Consider the following 22872-nt stretch of genomic DNA (forward strand, 5'->3'; position numbering starts at 1 on the left):
GAACTCACACAACTCAACAACAAAAAATCAAACCGATCAAAAAATGGGCAGGAGACATGAACAGACATTTCTCCAAAGAAGATCTACACATGGCCAATAGGCACATGAAAAGATGTTCATCATCGCTGATCATCAGGGAAATGCAAATCAAAACTACACTAAGATATCACCTTACACCCATTAGAAGGACAAAAATAGCTAAAACAAACAGTAACAAATGTTGGAGAGGTTGTGGAGAAAAAGGAACCCTCATCCACTGCTGGTGGGAATGCAAACTGGTGCAGCCACTATGGAAAACAGTATGGAGATTCCTCAAAAAATTAAAAATAGAACTACCATACAATGCAGCTATCCCACTACTGGGTATCTATCCAAAGAACCTGAAGTCCTCAATTCCAAAAGTCCTATGCACCCCAATGTTCATTGCAGCATTATTTACAATAGCCAAGATGTAGAAGCAACCTAAGTGCCCATCAACAGATGATTGGATAAAGAAGAGGTGGTATATATATATACAATGAAATGCTACTCAGCCACAAAAAAGAACAAAATTGTCCTATTTGCAACAACATGGATGGACCTTAAGGGAATTATGTTAAGTAAAATAAGCCAGACAGAGAAGGACAATCTCTGTATGACTCCACTCATATGAGGAATTTAAACATGTGGACAAAGAGAACAGATTAGTGGCTACCAGGGGAAAGGTGGGGTGGGGGGTGTGCACAAAGGGTGAAGGGGTGCACCTACAACACGACTGACAGACAATAACGTACAACTGAAATTTCACAAGATTGTAACCTATCATTAACTCAGTAAAAAAAAAGGCGGGGGGGGGCGCGGAATAGTCGAATGAAGTTCAGTGTAATGTCATTAACATGGAGAAAGAGTCAAATAGAAAACATGAAACATATCAAACTGTGGTTGTCTTTGGTGAAATTATGGCCAACTTTTTATGCTTTTCCATACTATTTAAATTTCCATAATGAGCCTTTATTTTATAATTAGAAAAAAATAATTTTCCACTTTCTATGGTTAAAACTCTTTTAGATGCCTAACTGGAAATAACAAGCAAAAAAGAATAGTAAAATGGCTTGTGTAACTGGAAAGGTTGACATTTGGAACTAAACACTGAGGCTCCAATTACACCATCTGGGCTTTGTCTCTTTTCTCACTTCTACTTGTCTCTTCTTGGCTTCATTCTGTAAGTGTATTCTCCCCATGCAACAAGTAAGTTGGCTACCAGCAAGTTGGCTACCCAGACTCATATCTCTCAGTTTAGATATCCCCAGTGGAAAGAGATTCTTCCTATGGTCATATATTAATCCCACAGAAGATTCTGATTGGTCCTGCTTAGGTCATATACACACCTTGGTACTTGTTATTATGGCCAAGGTGATGAATACTTTGACTACCCTGGAGCACACGCTCACTCCTGCTTTTGCAGGAGGGTACAATATTTAACAGATCCACTAGGAGCACATGGAATAGGAAAGGAGAATATGCTGGGTAGACAAAACCAAAACTGTCACTACCTGCTCCCTCGTGAGATTGTTAGGATAATTCATTGGGATGGTTAATGTAAAAACACTTTCTAAATTGAAAAGTTCTATGCAAACATGAGCCAGTTTTTAAAAATCTGATTCTGTTAAATCAGATTATAATAAGATCTTCAGTGTGTGCATATGTCAGTCTGTCAGTTTCCTTCATTATACAGAATGGGAATAGGGCTGCTGGTCATCATTTCATACTTCCCAATTTTAAAACTGCAGGAGATGCTCAGTAGCCCAGGTGATTACATTTCCTAATGTAAAAGGAGAAAGGGGGCATTATTTTGCACCTTCTAAGTAGTAAATTTAAGAGGCTCCAAATATCAATTATTCATCAGATTCTCCTTGCTTTTACAAAAACGTGTATTGGTAAATGAATAGTGATGGAGATTTAGTGCACTGGAGCAGAAGCATCAATAACTTTGCATATATTGCTGAAAGTTAACACGTGTTGACTTTCAGAACTGCTATATTCAAAGTCCTCCTCTTTTCATACATGTAAATGCGGTAGCACTGAATCAGTATAAAATCTCTAAGGCTGATTTATCTACAAGGTCATTTATAGTCTTAAAATATTATTTTCAATGATTGCTACTTTGCAGACTAACAAAAGAGCTACTGCTATTGTTGGTCCAGTTTAATAAACAACTCTGAAAAACTTTTTAATGGACTGAAAAGATGAAAGTGACTTCTTAAATGTTATTGTCAACTCTCAGGGCTGGTACTTTTCATAACAGAAAGCAATTAAATCACTGTTTGTTATACTCTTAATGGTGTTAGGATTTTAAAAAATAGAGAACCTACTGTTGGTATTAGAAGTTGTAACAGGAATGTCTGGGTACCATCATCTTATCTTCTGAATCCCTGCATTCTGGTAAATATGGTTCCCTAGTACTTTTTTTTTTTTTTTGGAGGAATATTGGTCCTAAGCTAACATCCATTGCTAATCTTCCTCTTTTTGCTTGAGTAAAATTGTCGCTCTGCCAGTCTTCCTCTGTTTTATGTGTGATGCCACTGCAGAGTGGCCTAATGAGCAGTGCTAGGTCCGCGCCCAGGATCCAAACCTATGAACCCCAGGCCACCAAAGCAGAGCATGCGAACTTAACCACTGCACCACTAGGCTGGCCCTGGTTCCCTAGTACTTTAAGAAGTACTGCTTTTCAAAAGTGCAGAGGTCATTATAAATCATTTCAACTATTGTCAGATTCTTTAGGCCAGTAAGAATGATCAGATAATCATTTTCATTCATCTTTCTTGAAAAATAGCATCAGAATAACCAAAAGAGAGAAGAGAATCACTTACAGAAATAGCTGATTATTCAGGACTAAATCTAAGGAAATTGTTATTTGAGATGGTTTACTCAAACTTGTGTTGTGTTTGCTTGTTTGAGGGGTCAAAGCTTGTGTTATAAGATTTATCTTTGAAGGTGATGATGTTGCCAGCCCATGCAGGTTGATAACACACATTTCTCCCTACATCTAGCTACGTGGTGAACATAGGTCTGATCGAGAAGCTTTGTGGCTGCTTCCTCTCTGTGCAAGGCCCAGTGGATGAGAACCCCAAGATGGCTACATTTCTGCAGCATGCCGCAGGACTCTTAGATGGAATGTGCACACTGTGCTTTGCTGTCACCAGAAGGTAAGGCCTCTATTTGATGTTGATCTGGACTCAACTATGGAAACATCTCTTGAATTTTGCCCATCTTAGGGTCATTTTATAGGGATATAGGTGGTCATCTTGGCCTCTTTTCCTCTTTGTCCTACCTCTGTCCTTACTGGCTTCCCATATTGAGACTTGTCTTCTATTTCTCATTTTCCCTGGCTACATGCTCCTGTCAGAGCCTTTTTTGTTGTTGTTGGTATCATAAACATCATTGCTGGAAGAGACCTTAGAGGTCATCCCTTCCCTCCTCCACTGAGATCCAGAGGAATCAAGTGATTCTCCTTGAGTCAGTGATAAAGTCAAGACGGTCAGCCGGGCCCTCGGCGCAACACAGCACAGCCTCACAGTGCCCTTGATCATGTTCCCATCTTCCAATTACAGCCTCCTAGGTTTGTTTATTTTCCCCTTTGTCTCTTCTTCTAAGGTTCCTCCATGAATAAGGGAAGGGAGCCATCCAAAAACAATAGCTCCCTGAAGTCACACATGACCCATGGACATGATTATAGCCAATGTGCTAGGGACTCTACTGGCCTGGTTGGCTCTTTAGACCCCCTACCCCACCCTGTCGACCATCCTCAAAAACAGTTTTCTAGGCGGGGCAGGGTAAACCACCCTCGTGTTCTTTTCTCTCCCCTCCTACCATCTAAGAATAATTTGCTATAGTGATTCAGTGTTTCTGGTAGGAATATGACATATCCCTCAGGCATATTGAGGATGTTCAGTAAAATAATTTTATTACAATTAAATTCTAAATAGCACTTCATACAAATTATGTATTTTTTAGGGATTTTTCAAGAAGAAAACTATTTGAAACTTATAAAGCCTAGCTGCTTAAAGAAATATCCATCCATATGCAATGTACATAGAATGCAGTGACTATATTCAGAATATTTTAAAGGAGAGAGTTTGTTTTCCAAAAGGAACCTCCTCAACACGTTTTTAGTCTGTTATGCATAGGACCCCTAAGCCCATTTATTCTTTCTTACTGGTACCCAATCCCTCCACTCCCAGTCACATTTCTAGGAAGATTAAGACTGTCTGAGTGTCAAGGAAGCCAAGTATGGCCTGTATTCCGTGTTCCAATTAGTCTCTTCCTTCTAGAAATGCAGACAGAGCCTACCTTCGAGGGATTAGGTGAGAACTAAGGAAGTAGCTGTTTGTAGGTCTGTGAACTAATTAACATTGGGTGGTACCACTCTGCAAAGAGATTGGCAGAAGTAGCAGGGCTCCATCTGGGTCATTGGCACCTGCCAGCTTGGAGATGGCTATGCTGCCCAGCTATTTCCTGTACAGTAGCCAGGCCACTCCCTGGGAGGTATCCTCTCACCTAGGAGACCCCTTCTGACACTGGCTCTTTTGTATACACAGCATTACAAACCTGCCAGCATCTCAAGTCTTTGTCACCTGTACTCTTTCCCTGAATCCAGATGAATATCACACACATAAGCATTTCCATATGTGATACAGTTTGTGGGCTTCAGCTTTCACTTACACACAGATTCACTCACTTGAAATCTGTAGAACTTGAAAGAAACTTAAAGGTCATTCACAGCCACTCATTTTTATAGGGAAGGCAACTGAGCCAAACTAACTTGAATTAGAACCCAAGATTCTTACCTTGGTGCTCCGTCCTACATGCTTGACTTTCTATTATTCAAAATGTGGGAGCATATATTTAATTTTTTTGAAGATTTTCTCAATTACGTATATAGAAAACAGGATCCTCTTCTCTTTAACACACACAGTCATGTCCTTGTCCAGTAGACATTGAGTGAGCATCTGCGCTATGCCAGACACAACACTAAGTACTAAAGATCCTGCCCTCAGGGAACCCAGAGTCTGGTGTGGAGTCAGGCTTGTAAACTAATAACTATCCTAATAGCTGCAGCAGGAGAGCATGTGCACAGAGAAGGAAGTAAAGCAGTCCCAGAGGAGGTCAAGAAGGGCTTCAATGGACTAAATCTTAAAGGATCCAGGACGACAAGTGGAGGGATGAATACAGTTGAGAAAAAGGGCATAATATGTGCACTGTATGATATAGCCGATATTATTGGTGCCTTTGGCCCACCTGCCAACTACTTCCTGTATTTCTCTGCCTGAAGATATTCTCTGGACAAGTAGCTGTTTGTTAGAAGTGCAGAAGAGTTAACACCCCCAGGAGTGACCCTCCAACAAAAAATGAGTGGATAATATCCCAGCTCTGCTAACCCTCTGTGGGACAATCCTGAAATGTGTTCTGTACAGTCTCTCAGAGAGAACCCACTAGTAATTAATTCATTAATACATCCTTGATTGGCTTTTCTCCCTTCCCCCTTTCCCTTCTCCACTTCTTCACAAATAAACTACTTGCACCTGTATCGTTATTTCAGAGTCTGCTTTGAGGGTAACCCCAAACCAAGAGATATGGATATACAAGACATTGTCTCATGTTCAGTTTGATGTAGCTGTACAATAGGGTGACTGTGAGGAGTGGCAGGAGATGACGTATTAAAGGAGCTCCATAAGTGTTAGCTCTTGGAAGGCAGAAAGGGAGACAAGAGTTTGATGTGTTGCACTAGAGTTGTGGAAAGCCGTGAAAATTGTTTAAGAGAGAGTAACAGGATCAGATTTCTGTCACAGAGTAATCACTCCTGGAAAGTGGAGAAGTGACTGGAATGGCATGAGCCTAGAGGCAGAAAAAATAGTAGAGAGGCTCTTGCATCTTCTAAGTAAGAAATGTTGGACGCCTATGGGGACAAGGGAAATAGAGAGGAGCAAATACATTAAGAGGAGACAGAGTAAATGTAAGGGAGATGGCATAGAGTTTGGTGACAAGGAGGTAAAGGGATGGGAGGAATCTAGAATGACTCCCAGGTTTCTGACTTGAAATTTTTGAGTGGTAGATGGTATAGTCTCCAAATTAGGGAATATAAGCAATTTTCCACAGAGGAAATGTGAGTTTGGTCCTGTACCTGCCTAAGGGCTATCCAAGTAGGCCAAAGTCTATATATATATAAAAACCATAGTGTGTATATATAAAATGAAGTACAATTGTTTCCATGTACATATACAGTTGGATTTTAAATAAATCAATGATTAACTTATGGTGGTTTTTAAGAATTCTTAATCCATTTTTTCCCAATATAATTTTCTTCTCCAACCTCAGTTGCTCAGCAAATTTCTGTTAGTAGGCCTTCCTATAAAGGCAGATTATTCTAGAAAAAAACGTTGAGGTGGTTTCCTGGCTTAATTTACCTAGGAAATTCTTACCAGTATCAGAATTAGCAGTATCTTAGCTGCTTCTCTGAAAGAAATGAGGAAAAGTGACCCCTGATTGCTGTTCTTCTTTGCATTCTTCAGTCTTCCAGCATTTCCTGAAAACCACCAAACCACAAGAATACAGACAGTTTTTTCTACCTCTTCAGATTTAGTTTACCTCTAATATTTACAGACCATTTCATACTACTTCCCATTTCTTTGTGGAAATTCTATTTCTAAACTATAAACTACAATGACCTGTTGAAAGCACTTTGTTACATGTGTTAAATAGAGTTTCTGTGCAAGGTCACATCTGTGTCTGGGGAGAAAGGTAGTGTGGTTATTGTTATATTGGAGTAATTCACATAATGCCTGTTTGGGCTACCAGGAGAAGCCAGCCAGAGCCAGAGAGTCAGGAAGACTTGTCCTCAAAGCCCTTTTGTGACCAGCAGGAATAAAAGACAAAGAGGCGAGAGAGGCCTTCAAAAATTGCCTCTTGTGAGCTGGCAGACCCTGAGATAATTAAGTACACTAATTGATAGCACAGGGCTTTGAGTAAACACTTTGCAGGCTGCCAGTGGCCTGGCCTTTGTGATGGTGATTACAGCCGGTCTGCCTTTGAGATACTCTCCTATTGTGCCTTTAATCTTCTAATTTTTACCTAAGTTTTCTGAAAGACAATTTGGGTGTCAGAATTTTTGTTGTTAATCTTAGCTTCCACGTTGGGGACAAAAGCACTAACTGATGATTTTTGTACCAGGCTTGGTTTTGAACAATTAACTTGCATTTCTTTAAGTAAAAATTGAAATTGTAATCTCTGGTGAAAGGATTAATTTTATGTTAGGATTACTCCAGAATTTTAATAAGGGAATTGTTCACAGACTATAATTCTTAATCACAAACCAAATTCAACAAAGTGTAATAGGACTTTCAGAAGTGCCTATTTTTTTGGCCTTTACTGCTACCAGTTTTCTGTTCTTGGTACTATAAGAAGTAAAAAGAAAAGGATAGTTTTCAGACCTCAGGGAAACAACTCAACTGCCATAATTGGCTGTGGCTCACTGAGGCCCTCTTAAGGTGCTGGTTTCTTAGCTGAACTAATAGGATCAAAACAGTAATGAGTGATTATAAATTGCAACCAACACAGGCCTTTCACTTAATCAGAAATCATTTACCAGATTCATAATTGTACTAGGCACTATAGCAAGAGGGCCAGGAAGCAGTGGGTCCACAGTAAAAGAATTTACAATTCTTATGAATGCACAGAAGAAAGAGAGGAGCTTGTAAAACCTAGCTAATTATGATTGGCTGAAGATGACTATTCTGAATTTTAGAATATTTTTACACAGAAAGAACTGTGTTATTATATGTATTTGTGGTTTTCATTTTCATATCCATAAACTGTACTAACAAAATGAGTACTGGCCAAGATCCCTGAAAACCTGTGTCCTAAAAAGATAAGAATGATTTGTAATTTAGCCCATTAATTACGTGGATATAAATGAGTGCTTCTCAACTGTTTAAGGGTGCTTGAAAACCATTTGTTCAAGCAAAGGTAAACTTTAACTCTGCCTGCGTGAATTATTCATTCATTCATTAAACAAATATTTATGTAGCACTTGTTCTGTGCTGGGCCCTGTGCTAGGCTTGGGAGAAAGCAGAAATGACTCAGACATCAATTGTGTTGTCAAGGACTTGTAAGCTAATAGAGGAAAGAAGATGCATATACAAATATCCATGGTGTAAGCCGGAGAGTGATACAGAGGAGAGAAGATAAGACACAAAAAGCACTTAGCAGACTGCTTGGTACATAGTAAATGCTTACTAAATATTGGTTACTATTATCACATCATCATCGATGAAGCTCATAGGAGGGAAAGATCACTCTTATTTGTAGGAATTAGCTGTTTTCTAGAGCAACTAAAACATAACATGGGCCTTGAAGGATAGGAAGAGTTGGAACATTTAGAGTTGAGAAAAAGGTAGACCAAGAAAATATGAAGAATATATAGAGTACTTTCACTGGATTTTGAGATGTATGTAGTGGTGATTTTAGTACCCCCCAGATTGTTATGAGGGTCAAATGAGATCATAAATGTAAAATTACTATGTGAACCACATAAATGATTTGCTGAGATGTGATGGTGGTAGTGGTGTCATTAAAAGCCTTTGATCAGGGAAGTGACATACTGAGAACCATATTTTGGGCACATTAATCAGGTATCATGTGAAGAATGTACTAGAGGGGAGGTAGAAAGTGGAAAGAATCATTAACAGTCATCTTGGCAAGAGAGAAAAGGAATGGAAAAGAAGAATTTTTTAAATCCTCTCATAGTCTCTCTTTTTGTGTATGGTATCACCGGTCTTCCAGGCATCAGGCTCTAAACATCATCATCTCTATTCCATCTCTCTTCCTTTTACCCCAGATCTAATATGCTGTCACAGTCTGTTGACTGGAAGGAACCTTACAGTCACCTTAATCCAGTCTTCCATTCAGGTTTTGATCTTTTCAGTAACCTAATCCAGCCTGTATTTGAATATCTCCATTGACAGGGAACTCATTACTTACTAAGGGAGCCTATTCTGTCATTAATCAGTTTTATTGCCTGAAAAGTCTCTCTTTATACCAAACTCTAATCTGTCTCCCTACTGTTACCTCATCCTACTTGCTCCTTGGCAGCATACAGACTATTCTGACTTGACTCTTCTCCCTGAACTTCACTGGTCTCATCCTACCATAGAGTCTCCTTTGCTTTTCTTCTCCTTGTTCCAGTTACTATGATGATGTAACAAATTACCCCAAAACTTAGTGATGAAAAAAACAATCTGTTAATCTCTCAGATTCTGTGTGTCAGGAATTCTGTCAAGAAACAGAGAGAATGGCTTATCTTTGTTCCACAGTGTCTGGGCCTCAGTTGAAAGACTTGAGGCTGGAGGTTGGAATCATCTGAGTGCTTGTTGACACATGTCTGTGGTTCATGCTCACTGTTAGCTGGGGACCTTTCCATGTGGTCTCTCTACTGAGGCTGATTTGGGCTTCTTGATAGCTTGATGGCAGGCTCCAAGAAGGAACATCCCGACAAGTAAGAGAGCCAGGTGGAGACCATATCACCTTCTATGACCTAGCCTCAGAAGTCATGCGGCATCACTTCCACTGAATTCTGTTTGTTAAGGCAATCACAAAATCCCACCCAGCTTTAAAGGGAGGAGAAATAGACTTTACCTCTTCATGGGAAATATAAAGGTTCTAGAAGAGTATACTGGACAGAAATATTGCTATGGTTATGTTTGAAAAATAGAATCTGCCACATTCCAACCTACCCTAAACATAAATGTGTTCCCAATATCCTGTTATCTGTCTTTTATTTTCTCTGCAGTCTCATATTTGATACTGTCATCCTGTCTCTTGGCATCATCTCTGTTGGCTCTCAAATCTTTTCTTGTCATTAGCCACTGTCCTTGGACAGCAGACTTGCTGGTATTGGGAGATAGGGAATGAACTAAATGAAATAGGGCTAAGCAAGTGGAACAAAAGGAAGTGACACTTGTTGAGCACCTTTTATGTGCCCAGGGTAAGTGCTCCTCATAAGTTATCTCCCAGCAATCCTGCCAAAGGAGCATACCAGCCTCTAGGCTGATAAGGAAGGATGACCGTCTGCATCCTTCAGGTCTGGGAAGTGAGAGCATACAGGAGCAGGAACCTCTGGGCTGTCTCTATATTCACAACTGGGCAAATGCTAGTAATGAGATTCCTGAAAGATTCCTCCTAATGTGGAACATGGATAAAGAGAACAGATTAGTGGTTACAGAGGAGAAGGGGGTAGAAGGGTAGGCAAAAGGAGTAAAGGGGCACATATGTCTGGTGACAGATAGAAACTAGACTATTGGGGGGGGGGGCCAGCCCGGTGTTGTAGGTTAAGTTCATGTGCTCCACTTCGGTGGCCTAGGGTTCACAGGTTCAGATCCTGGGCGTGGACCTATACACGGCTCATCAAGCCATGCTGTGGCAGCGTCCTACATACAAAATAGAGGAAGATTGGCACAGATGTTAGCTCAGGGACAATCTTCCTCAAGCAAAAAGAGGAAGACTGGCAAAGGATGTTAGCTCAGGGCCAGTCTTCCTCACACACACACAAAACATAGATTATTGGTGGCGAGCACAATGTAGTTTATACAGAAACTGATATATACACAAAGTTATAAATCATTATGACCTCAATAAAATAATTTTTTTAAAAGATTCATCCCAGGTGGTAATAAAGCATTAGTTGACTTACAGGGACAGAAAGACAACCACTTCATTGCTACAGTTCCAATTGTGTGTCCACTCTGTGCTAGGCACTATGCCAGAGAAAGGGAGCTGTCTGAGCCCTAGCCCGCAGTGCCAAAGTTTAGGGGCAGCTTCACTGACTTACTACTCCCAGAGGGGATAGGGTATAATGAAGGAAGACTGTCAGTACAGGTGCAGGCTCACCAGCCTTAGGGCAACAGAGTATGTCCAGGATACACTTGCAGTTGGATTCTCACTGGCTCTACGACTTTGAGGGGCAGGATCTCAAGAGGAAAACCCTGTGTAGTGTTGTGTTGAAAAGCACAGATTTAGGAGTCAGAAAAATGTGGATGCCATTTCTCCTCTCCTAGTTCTGTGACCAGTGGGCAGATTCCTTAGCTTTTGAAAGCCTGTTTCCTCACATTATAAAAGTGAATTCGATTATTCTTCCCTCACAGGATTGAACAGGGTATGGGCAAATGAAGACTAACACCTCTGTCACCCTGACCTGTTGCCTAAGGTGCTATTTTTAATATATATTTATTATACCCAACTTGGTTCCAAAAAGATTTGAGATGGCTTACAGAGTATATACGTTTTTTATTTTTAAAAAGATGAAAACATTAGAAAAAAAGAAAATATGTAGGAAAAAGTAAGTCAAGGCTTAGAAGTAAGTAAAATTAAGGCAGAAACTACATTCATAACAAGGCCCTGATAGATATTTCTTCTTCGAATTCCTTCTAGCAACTTCTACCAGAAACTTGTATTTAATATGTTAGATTCTAAGCTAATTGGCTTTCATCAAAACATGGCTCTTCCTCCTATTTTATTCTACTCATGATTCTAGCCATCTGATCAGATTTTAAGAGACAAAACCATAGTTATCTATTAAGTTCTGTCACCCAGAATCCCAATCCAGTCCTTTCCAATTCAATCAAAGGGGTGCTTGCCTCAGGAATATGAGATGGCACCTGCCATTTATACCTCTTACTTGATATTTGTCTACTCCTAGTTTACTGGTTCCCTTGTCCTGTGTATATGTTTTATGTCTTCAAATGAAAAGATTCTCTAAGGAAAGAGACTAAATATCCTAGCAGCTCCCTCTCAGGTACCTAGCGTCAGGCTAGAAACAAAATAAGAACCCAGGAAATAGCTGTTGATTGGCAGAGTTAGCAGATACCAGTGTGTACCATTGACCTAAATGAGGACTGAAAAAGGATGAAATTTATAGAAATGGCTGTTAAATCCTATTTTTGATTATAAGAACTAACTGCATGTGTTTAGGATGGGAAGAAAGTGAGTGACAGGGATCTGAAATATAACTTTCAACGATAAGGGAGGAAAAAGACTTAGCAAATTACCTGCCTACCAGTTCAAGTAAGGAAACAGTGTTGCTTGATTCCCAATGAATACACTTCAATTTTGACTGAAGTGACAGGAGTACAATGTACACAACCAGAAAGATTTAGTCCTGTTCCACCACAGTACACTACTCTAGAAGTAGTAATTACAGTAGCACTTCTAGAGTACTACATTCAGTGAGGAGATTGAATCAGTAATTTAAAATCTTCAAACAAAGAAAAGCACTGGACCTAATGGCTTCAGTGGTGAATTCTACCAAAGTTTAAAGAAGAACTAACACCAGTCCTTCTCAAACCTTTCCAAACAATTGAAGAAGAGACAACACTTCCTAACTGGTTCTGAGGCCATCATTACCCTGATATCAAAGCCAAAGACACTACAAGAGAGAAGATTACAGACCAATATCCCTTATGAACAATGATGTAAAAATCCTCAACAAAATACTAGCAGACTGAATTCAACAGCATACTAAAAGGATTATACCCCATAATCAAGTGGGATTTATTCCTGGAATGCAAGAATGATTCAGTATATGAACATCAATCAGTATATTAGGTCACAGTAACAGAATGAAAGAAAAAAACACATGATCATCTCAATACAGAAAAAGTATTTGACAGAATTCAACACCCTTTCATGATAAAAACACTCAACAAACTAGGAATAGAAGGAAATTACCTCCACATAATAAAAGCCATATCTGAAAAACCCACAGGGAGTATCATGCTCAATGGTGAAAGAATGAAAGCTTTTGCTCTCAAGAACAAGGAAAGGATGCCCACTTCCACCACTTCTATTCAACATTACTGGAAGTTATAGCCAAAGCAATTAGTCAAGAAAAAGAAATAAAAGTCATCTAAATTGGAAAGGGAGAAGTAAAATTATCTCTGTTCACAGATGATGGGATCTTATACAGGCATACCTTGTTTAATTGCACTTTGCTTTGTTGCTCTTCACAGATATTGCATTTTTTCCAAGACTCTCCAGCAGCAAAAAGATTATGACTTTCTGAAGGCTCAGAAGATGGTTAGCATTTCTTAGCAATAAAGTATATATATTCTACTGGGGAGGGTTCATCCTGAGCTAACATCTGTTGCCAACCTTCCTCTCTCTCTTTTTTTTTTTTTTTTTTAAGATTTTATTTTTTTCCTTTTTCTCCCCAAAGCCTCCCGGTACATAGTTGTATATTCTCCGTTATGGGTCCTTCTAGTTGTGGCATGTGGGACGCTGCCTCAGCGTGGTTTGACGAGCAGTGCCATGTCCGCGCCCAGGATTCGAACCAACGAAACACTGGGCCGCCTGCAGCGGAGCGCGCGAACTTAACCACTCGGCCACGGGGCCAGCCCCTCTTTTTTTTTTTTCCCTTCCCAAAGCCCCAGTAATAGTTGTATGTTCTAGTTGTAAGTCCTTCTAGTTCTTCTATATGAGCTGCCGCCATGCATGGCTACTGCCAGACAAGTGGTGTCGTTCCGTGCTCAGGAACCAGACCCACGCCACTGAAGCAGAGTGTGCCAAATTTTAACCACTATGCCATCAGGCCTAGTGTATTTTTTAATTAAAGTCTGTACTTTTTTTTAAGACATTTTGCAATTGCATGCTTACTAGACTACAGTATAGTGTAAACATAACTTTTATATGCACTGGGAAACCAAAAAATTTATGTGACTCACTTTACTGCAATATTTGCTTTATTGCAGTGGTCTGGAGCCAAACCCAAAATATCTCTGAAGTATGCCTGTATGTAGAAAACCCTAAAGATTCCACAAAAAAACTGTTAAAACTAATAAATGAATTCAACAAGGTAACAGAATACAAAGTTAACTCACAAAAATCAGTTGCATTTCTATACATTAACAATGAATAGTCTGAAAAGGAAATTATGAAAACAATTCCATTTACAATAGCATCAAAAAGAATAAATTACTTAGGAATTAACCTCACCAAGAAGGTGAAGTTACATGTACAATGAAAAGTACAAAACATTGCCTAAAGAAACGAAAGAAGGCATAAGGGCCAGCCCAGGGGCACAAAGGTTAAGTGCGCACATTCCAATTCAGTGGCCCGGGATTTGTCAGTTTGGATCCCGGGTGCGGACATGGCACCTCTTGGCACACCATGCTGTGGTAGGCATCCCACAGGTAAAGTAGAGGAAGATGGGCACGGATGTTAGCTCAGGGCCAGTCTTCCTCAGTGAAAAGAGGAGGATTGGCAGCAGTTAGCTCAGGGCTAATCTTCCTCAAAAAAAAAAAAAAAAAAAGGCATAAATAAGTGGAAACACACCACATGTTCATGGATTGGAAGACATTATTGTTAAGATGTCATTACTACCCAAAGCAATCTATAGATTTCTTGCAATCCTTATCAAAATTCCAAGGACTTTTTTTGCAGAAATAGAAAAACCCATCGTAAAATTCATATGGAATTTCAAGAGACCTCAAATAACCAAAATAATCTTGAAAAAGAAGAACAAAGCTGGAAGACTAACACTTCCTGGTTCAAAACTTCCTACAAAGCTACAGTAATCAAAATAGTGTGGTAATGGCATAAAGACAGACGTATGTAACAATGGAATAGAATAGAGAGCCCAGAAATAAACCCTCACATATATGGTCAAATGATTTTTGACAAGGGTGCCAAGACCATTGAATCGGAAAGGACAGTCTCTTCAACAAATGGTGCTAGGGAAACTGGATATCCACAAGCAAAAGAATGAAGCCGGACACTTACTTAACACCATAACTCAAAAGGGATCAAAGACCTAAATGTGAAACCTAAAACTATTAAAATTTTAGAGGAAAACATAGGGCAAAAGCTTCACAACATTGGATTTGGCAGTGATTTCTTGGATATGACACTAGGCACAGGCAGTAAAAAACAAGTAGACAAATTGGACTGCATGAAAATTTTTTTAATTTGTGCATCCAAAGGTAATATCAACAGAGAAGAGAAGCAACCCAGAGAATGGGAGAAAATATTTGCAAATCATACATCTGATAAGGGATTAATATCCAGAAACTATGAAAATCTTCTAAAACAACAACAAAAATACAACCCCATTAAAACATGAGCAAAGGACTTGAATAGGTATTTCCCCAAAGAATATATACAAACGGCCTATAAGCCCATGAAAAGATACTCAACATCATTGATCGTGGGGAAATGCAAATCAAAACTACAATGAGAGGGGCTGGCCCAGTGGCATAGTGGTTAAGTTCACATGCTCTGCTTCCATGGCCCAGGGTTCGCGGGTTCAGATCCTGAGCATGGACCTACACACAGCTCATCAAGCCATGCTGTGGCAGCATCCCACATAGAAAAGATAGAGGAAGATTGGCACAGATGTTAGCTCAGCAAACAAAAGCAAAAACCTACAACGAGATACCACTTCACACCCATTAGGATGACTGCTACTTAAAAAATAGAAAATAACAAGTGTTGGTGAAGAATTGGAGAAATCAGAATACTTGTGCATTGGCGGTGGGAATGTAAAATGGTACAACTGCTGTGGAAAACATTATGGCAGTTCCTCAAAAAAAGAAAAATAGAATTACCATATGGTCCAGCAATTCCACTTCTGGGTATACCCAAAAGAATTGAAAACAAAGTTTCAAAGACATATCTGCACACCCATATCAGCATTATTCACAATAACTAAACTGTAGAAACAACCCAAGTGTCCATTAGTGGATGAATGGATAAACAAAATGTGGTATATACATACAATGGAATATTACTTAGCCTTAAAAAGGAAGGAAATTGTGACACATGCTACAACATGGATGAACCTTGAGGACATTATGCTAATTGAAATAAATCAGTCACAAAAAAGTAAATACTGTATGATGATTCCACTTATATGAGGTATTTAGTCAAAATCATAGAGACAAAGTAGAATGGTGGTTGCTGAGGGGGAGGGAGGAATGAGGAATTATTGTTTAATGAGTATAGAGTTTCAGTTTTACATGATAAAAGAGTTATGGACATGATTGGTGATGATTACACAACTTTATGAATATATTTAATACCACTGAACTGTACACTTAAAAAGAGTTAAGATGGTAAGTTTTATATTATGTGTATTTTACCACAATAAAAAAGGGGGGGGGGGAATAATGCCCCTGACAAAGATACCTAAACCTTAATCCCCAGAACCTATAAACATGTTACCTGACATGGCAAAAGAGATTTTGCAGAAATGATTAAGGATCTTGAGATGGGAAGAGTATCCTGGATTATTCAGGTGGGCCCAATGTAATCACAAAGGTCCCTGTAAGTGAAAGAAGGGAGCAGCTAAGTCAGCATTAGAGAGGGATTTGAAGATGCTACACTGCTGGCTTTGAAGATGGAGGAAGGGGCCACAAACCAAGAAATGCCATCATACTTGAGAAGCTGTAAAAGGCAAGGAAACAAATTTTCCCCAGCCTCCAGAGGGAACACAGCTCTGGTGACACCTTGATTTTAGCCTAGCAAAACCTCTTTTGGATTTCTGACCCCCACAACTATAAGAGAATAATTTTGTGTTGTTTTGAGCAACTAGCTTGTGATAATTTATTCCAGCAGCGATAGGAAATGATATACTCACCTGCCCCTATTAAACTGTAACCTCCTCTAGGACAGGTCCTCCTTGACTTTGCACATCACAGGTGGTCAGTCTTCCTGAAGCACAGGTACTTTGGCTTTTTAAATAGAGAGTGTCGGACAGATCATCATGCCCCTGTGCTCACCACAAAACCTGATGAGTGATAAGACTGGATGCAGATCAGCTGTCCCAGAATATCCCAGTACGTAAGAGCCCACAGCTGGAATACCTCTAAGAAATAATTTACTTCTCCTTGAACAGTGAAGTTCACATCCATCACTGGGAAAGATAATAATTTAATCCCACTCACTCCCAACACTAGACCTTTGAGTGGAGTTCTCTGGGTTCTGGGGCTAAAATGGGAGGTTCTCACAAGATGCCTTAGGGATTCCAGAACTAAAAGAGTGAACAAAACCAAATCCAAGAAGCTAGGAGAGCAGTCTAGAAGATCACCATCACTTAAAGAAGATGAGAGTGGATGTTACCAAGCCAGAAATCTGGGGACCAGGGAGACAAGAGCAAACAAGCCAAGAAAAAACAGGTGAAATGGGGCTGCAGGGTCTGGAACTGTCACAGCTGCTTTTTTGGGCCAACTAAGGACTGGTACATAAGTGGTCTAAAATAGCAAAGATGGAAGGGCTTACACAAATCATTGCTCTTTTTTTGCCCAGTTATACTCTCCTTTAAGGCAAAGTAGGGTTTTCAGATACTGTGCAGGAGTATTGATGGCCCAGTTATAGTTTTTCCTAATTGAATCTAACTTTTAATGGACAGAAATGAATATAAAACTAAGATCTCTAGTCCTAGAAACCAAACAAAAACACTTTAAAATCTGGTAAAATTGCAAAGATCTCAGAGTGTTATATACAAAATTTCAGATATGATTTTTCATATCTTCTGTGTATTTTTAGAAGAAAGCTATAACCCATGCCTGATATGAATAAGGCCTTTTACTTTTTTATTATAAACACTTAGACTTAAAATGATTATAACTGACAGTTAAAGCCAACAGGAGCTGGTAGCCTGTTCATGGACAAATTATCTGTATTTCAGACTAAATCAAAAGTAAACATTTTGTAAAGTCCGCTTCAGGTCTGCATTAGTCCTGTGGAAGCCAAATGCAGCAGACAAGCCCTCTCCCCACCCCTCTGCCCCATATACTCTATGGGCTCACTTCTTTTCCATGAAGCAATATTATATACATTTTGAATTATTTCCACATCTGAGTTCTTGAATGCTTATTTAATTGATTTTTCTGAATCAAGATTTTTATTTCATCAGGAGAATATTTCAAAAGACCCTGGAATGTGTTGTTTTGTAATCTATGATTATTATTTTCCTAAATATTGGAGTGGGGTAGAGAAAGGAGGAACTATTTTGCTTTCACTTACTTTTTCTTTTTTTGCATTTATTCTTTTGAGTAATATTAATTGCAGTGAGTTCATGTCATTTAATAAATGCGTAGAAAGATTAAGTATTATAAAGTGTTTTAAATGATAAAGCTATATTCCTGAATATCTATATTTGAATATGCTGATAATCAGTTTAAAAACAACACAGGCAGTAGTGGGTGAAGTCAGCATTCTGAATCACAAAGCAGTAAAACTGTTATCACCAGCAATGATGTCACTCATCCCCAAGGTTCTGCAAGCCTATTAGAAATTAGCTTTAGGGAGAAATGTCTTCTGACTTGTCAGTGGTTCTGAAAGGCAGTCAGTGTTAAACAAACACAGACCTCTTTTTGGAACCTATATAATAAACTCAGACACATTAATCTGCACTCACGTCTCTAGTCAGAGCCTGACCTCTAACTCTTATGGCTATAATGGAAGGAAGGAAGGAAGAGCCAACTGACATTAGCTAACAGAGTTTGTATAAAGGTTCAGATGCACCTATGAGCAAATAAATATCATATCTTAACTTTTTGCTTTTATTGAGTGCCATGACACAAAAAAGTGTCTATCCATGAGGATACGAGATTACGTTATAGTCTCTTTGTACTTTGTTTAACAGAGTTCAGTTAATCCCAAAATTTGACTTAAGAGAAAGCATGGAGAGAAAAGAGACCAATTTCTGTTTGCCTGGATGTTTTGGTCCTTGGACAAAGCACTGCCCTTAAAGAGTCAGAAGTCCTTGGCGGTACCCCTGCCTTTGCCACTGACAAATTTATATGACCTAAAACATCTCATCTAATCTCTCTAGGTCTCCGTTGCTTCATGTGTGCAATGAGGAGAACAAAACCTTCTCTACCAATTATGAAAAACTAAGAATGAGATGTGGTGCAAATGTGAATATACTTAGCAGATCCTGCCATATAAATGAGATGACAGTATTTCATAAGAGAGCTGCTTTCTTGAGAAGAGAATAAGGTATACAATGTCATCTCGCATTCTTAGCAATATGAGAAATAGTGCACATTCAGGAGATAAACACTTACCATGGTTATGAATAAAATTCTATATTGATACAACTAGCAATTTAAATGAATAAAATAATCCCTTTGGAAAAAATAAGTTATGAATTAGAAAACTAGACAAGACGCTAGAAACTTGCCAGCCAGCACTTCCAAATTCTTATTTAATTAGTGGTGTTTTTTGAGTGCTTCTAGGCAAGTTAATGAGATAAGCATAGATCTTTTAATACCTCTCTCTTATTCCAGATTCCAGCTGAAAGGAACGACAACAACAAACAAAAAAAAGGAGAAAACTTGTATTAGTGTTAAAAATAGGGAAGGGTATCATCCCATGCCAGAAACATAAAAGACACTGCTGCTCAGTATTGTGCAGATCATGCTAGATTAAAGGAAGACACTAAGCAAGGACTTGTAACTTCCCTTCCTGAGAAAGAGCTGTGTCCCGTGAAGGAGGGCTACTGGCCCACTTGGAACAGCTCTGAGACCTGAGGATTGTCTAGTGGTTAGAGCAAGTGGCTACAGCAGCTGTAGACCTTACATCTTCTCAGATTCAAACCCAGTGGAGAAAAAGTGAAGGCTTCTTTCTAAGTATTTCAGCAAAAGAATCTCCCTCCATTCCATTAGCTCTGACTGTGACATGTGCCATCCCTGAACCATGCTGAATAGCCAGAGAAATAAAATGTAAGCTTACCTTAGGCCTGCACACCCTTGAGCCAGAGTGCATAGGGAGGAGGGCCCAGCTGAAGTACTCTGGCCATGAGAAAGGGAGTGTGGTTCCTCAGAGAGAAGTCTGGGTGCAGCTTCTAGAGACAAAGGGTGAATGAATGCTTGGCAGCCACATTTACTAAAACTGCAGCCTCTTGATCACTAGATAGATGCTTCATGTATACGTGAGTTCAGGAGTGAAGTGGATTTAGCAAACCCTTGCTGACTTTACTATTGATTTTAGGAATTCTTTTGCCACTGCCATTGCTTCTTGCTCATCCATAGCACCGCCTGCCACAGTTGCTAAGCTGACTTCGTGGTGATTTGTATGAAGCTAATCCAGTACTTGCTTGTTCTGGGAAATCTGGCGCCACAACCTGTCCTGCCACTACTCCTTGTTGGAACTGTGCCTTCTAAAGCAGTGAAAGTGTCTCTCTGCCACAGTACACCAACGCACTACTAGGTTTTTGAGGCCTCATGCTTTCCTGGTAGCTGCCTCCCCTGAGATTTCCTTTGTGTATCTAGAAAGGAAGCTATGGTGTTTTTGATCTCTGAGTCTGTGGACTCTGTCTAGTTTGCCCAGACCTACAATCTAAGCAGAGCAGGGCGACCTAGGCTGCAAAGGGCTCATTTGGCACTGCTGCAGCAGCCTTGTCTCTCAAGGGGAGAAAAGGACAAGACACAGTGCACTTGTGTGGCGGAGGGCTGCATTTATTCCTTGAGGTTTCTTCTTACGTTATTACACAACTCAGATGATTTGCTTTTAATGGTCTGCTTGTCTTGTTCCATTTGACCTATAAAAATGCTAACATCCTTTAAGTAGATTTCTCTTAAAGAATTGCATGTTTCTTTGTCAGGTCATACAGCATATTTGACAATAATCGCCAGGATCCCACAGGACTGACAGCTGCTCTTCAGGCCACAGACATGGCTGGAGTTCTGCACATGCTCTATTGTGTCCTCTTCCACGGCACCGTCTCGGACCCCAGCACTGCCAGTCCCAAGGAGAGTTACGCTCAGAACACAATCCAAGTGGCCGTTCAGAGTTTACGTTTCTTCAACAGCTTTGCAGCTCTTGATCTGCCTGCTTTTCAGGTACCAAGCATCGGTTAGGGTTAGTGTTAACCAACCGAGAGTTAATGTTTAGTGTAGATATGATGTGAGATTCTTCTCCTGCTTTGGGGCATAAGGAATAAACTGCAATAAAGGAAATTATAATACATACCAGTTTTTAAGCTACTATCTTCTGGGAACTGTATTAGATGCGCTACATATGCTTTATCATTTATTCTCATGACAACCCCTGCAAGATATTGTTATATGCATTTTACAGATGGAAATGCTGGCAGTTAAATAATTTGCCCAAGGTTGAGCCAGGACTGGTACCCATGATTCTCTAACTCCAAAGTCTATGCCACTCTGTTGCTTATAAACCTTCTGTCTTGATTCTTTAGAGAAAGGCGTTATCATCCCATCAACTTTTAAATATTAAGGAAAGTAATGGTTTCGTGTATAAACAGAACCAACATTAGATAAATTGTTTTGAATGATATGACTTTCTATGGATGATTTAACTGATTTGTGTCCAGTGTAAAGTGCATGTTAAATGTGCAAACCCCTATAAATTAAGTTTTTATAGCTAAGGAAAGAAAAATTGCTTTATGCTGTAACACCAGATTGTCAGGTTAGAAACAAACTTTTTTCAAGTAGGAAATTTAATTTTCAAAAACACTGAATCTTTGGAACAGAGAAAGCCCCAAGGAGTAGACTTTCTCTTTCAGTTTATTAACTGTCAAGTGATTTCATTAAAAAAGGAACAAACTTGGCATATAATGAACCCATAATTTAGATGAATTGCTTTGCTCAGAGTGAAAAGGGTTAGAGAGATACAAATGTATGAAAATGGTGGTCTTTGGCTATTCTGAGATGGAAGAAATGCTCCTGTTTTGTAGCTGATGACAAATGTGCAATTCTTGTCTTCCTGTCATTCTGTTCACAATAGGAAATTAGTGAGTAAGTTGTATCATTGAATTCAATATCTTTCAACTAGGGTTAGTTTATCCATGACAAGAACAGAAAGCTCTTTCTTAGAGAAAATGCTTTTCAGTTTCCAAAGCAATTGAACTAGCCTTAGGTGGTAACTATACAGTATGTAAACTTTTGAGAGTTTAAAGCCACCTAAAATAGGAGATATCTGCTTCAGAAAATGTCGGTAGTTCTTGCCTCTGCGTTAAACATAACTTCTCTACTTCATGAAGACCCAAGCCCATTGTGTTCCATCGGGAAACAGCTTGGAAATCAGGAGATGCTAATTTTATGTCCTCAGAATATGGAGACCAGTCTTCTACCCATCAGCTAGGCCCAACTAGAATGATTTCCTTGTTACCAGGGATTATGAATAGCAAATATCTAAACACTGTCTCTTAGCTTCTAGTTTCATGGGTCTTCTGACCCGGATTTGTACTGCTGTGGAGTACTCCACATCATAAACAAGCATCTATATTAAGTCAGCCATTCCGTCAGTTACTCTGAGTGTCAGGGAGCCCCAGGTCGCTGCTCTCCACCCACCCCTCCTGTGAGCTCTTGTCCTGTGCAGCCTCACTCCAAAGGAGCACCACTAAACTCCAACCAGCCCTGCTCCCTAGTGGCCTTTAGGCACAATGGCCAATAATGTTAGAAACATCAAAAGCTTATCTCTGGAGCCCTTTATGCCAAACTAAGATAAAAACCAAGATTTTTTTCTCTCCAGCTCTTTGCCATATCCAGCCTGAAATGTATCCCCTACTTGAGCCACTTTTGCCAAAAACAGCAGGAAAAACACCAGGGTGACTCAGAAGTGTTCAAGCGATTCTTAGAATCAAATGCCCTGCCTCCCAAGTGGAATGTTCTTTCTTAGCTGGTTCTTAACAGTTCTCCAGTACCTTTCCTTCTTTCTTCTTTGTTTTTCAGCAACTCCATATTTCTCTTAATTCTTTCCTTCCTGTTTTTTCTTCTTTTTTTGTCTCTGTTCTGCCTTTCCTGTCTTATTTTATTTTAGTCAATTTTGCCATCACTGTTTCTCATTCTCTTCTCAGGTGTTGTTCCCAGGTACTCTTTT

The 22872-nt window shown here is 39.5% G+C and overlaps 1 protein-coding gene across 10 annotated transcripts in view; it reads left to right on the forward strand.

The window, feature by feature from the left end:
* Positions 1-22872, forward strand: part of SCAPER (S-phase cyclin A associated protein in the ER) — a 513402-nt gene that overhangs the window by 451648 nt on the left and 38882 nt on the right. For all 10 annotated transcript variants that reach the window (XR_006887542.1, XM_046653964.1, XM_046653961.1 and 7 more), the window contains 2 exons: positions 3030-3185; positions 20633-20870. Coding sequence is in view for 9 of the 10 variants with exons in the window: in XM_046653964.1 (XP_046509920.1) it covers positions 3030-3185; positions 20633-20870 (394 nt within the window). In the remaining variant the exon portion in view is untranslated. The remainder of the gene's footprint in view (positions 1-3029; positions 3186-20632; positions 20871-22872) is intronic.

This window comes from Equus quagga, chromosome 2 (genome assembly GCF_021613505.1).
Source record: "Equus quagga isolate Etosha38 chromosome 2, UCLA_HA_Equagga_1.0, whole genome shotgun sequence".
Classification (NCBI taxonomy): domain Eukaryota; kingdom Metazoa; phylum Chordata; class Mammalia; order Perissodactyla; family Equidae; genus Equus; species Equus quagga.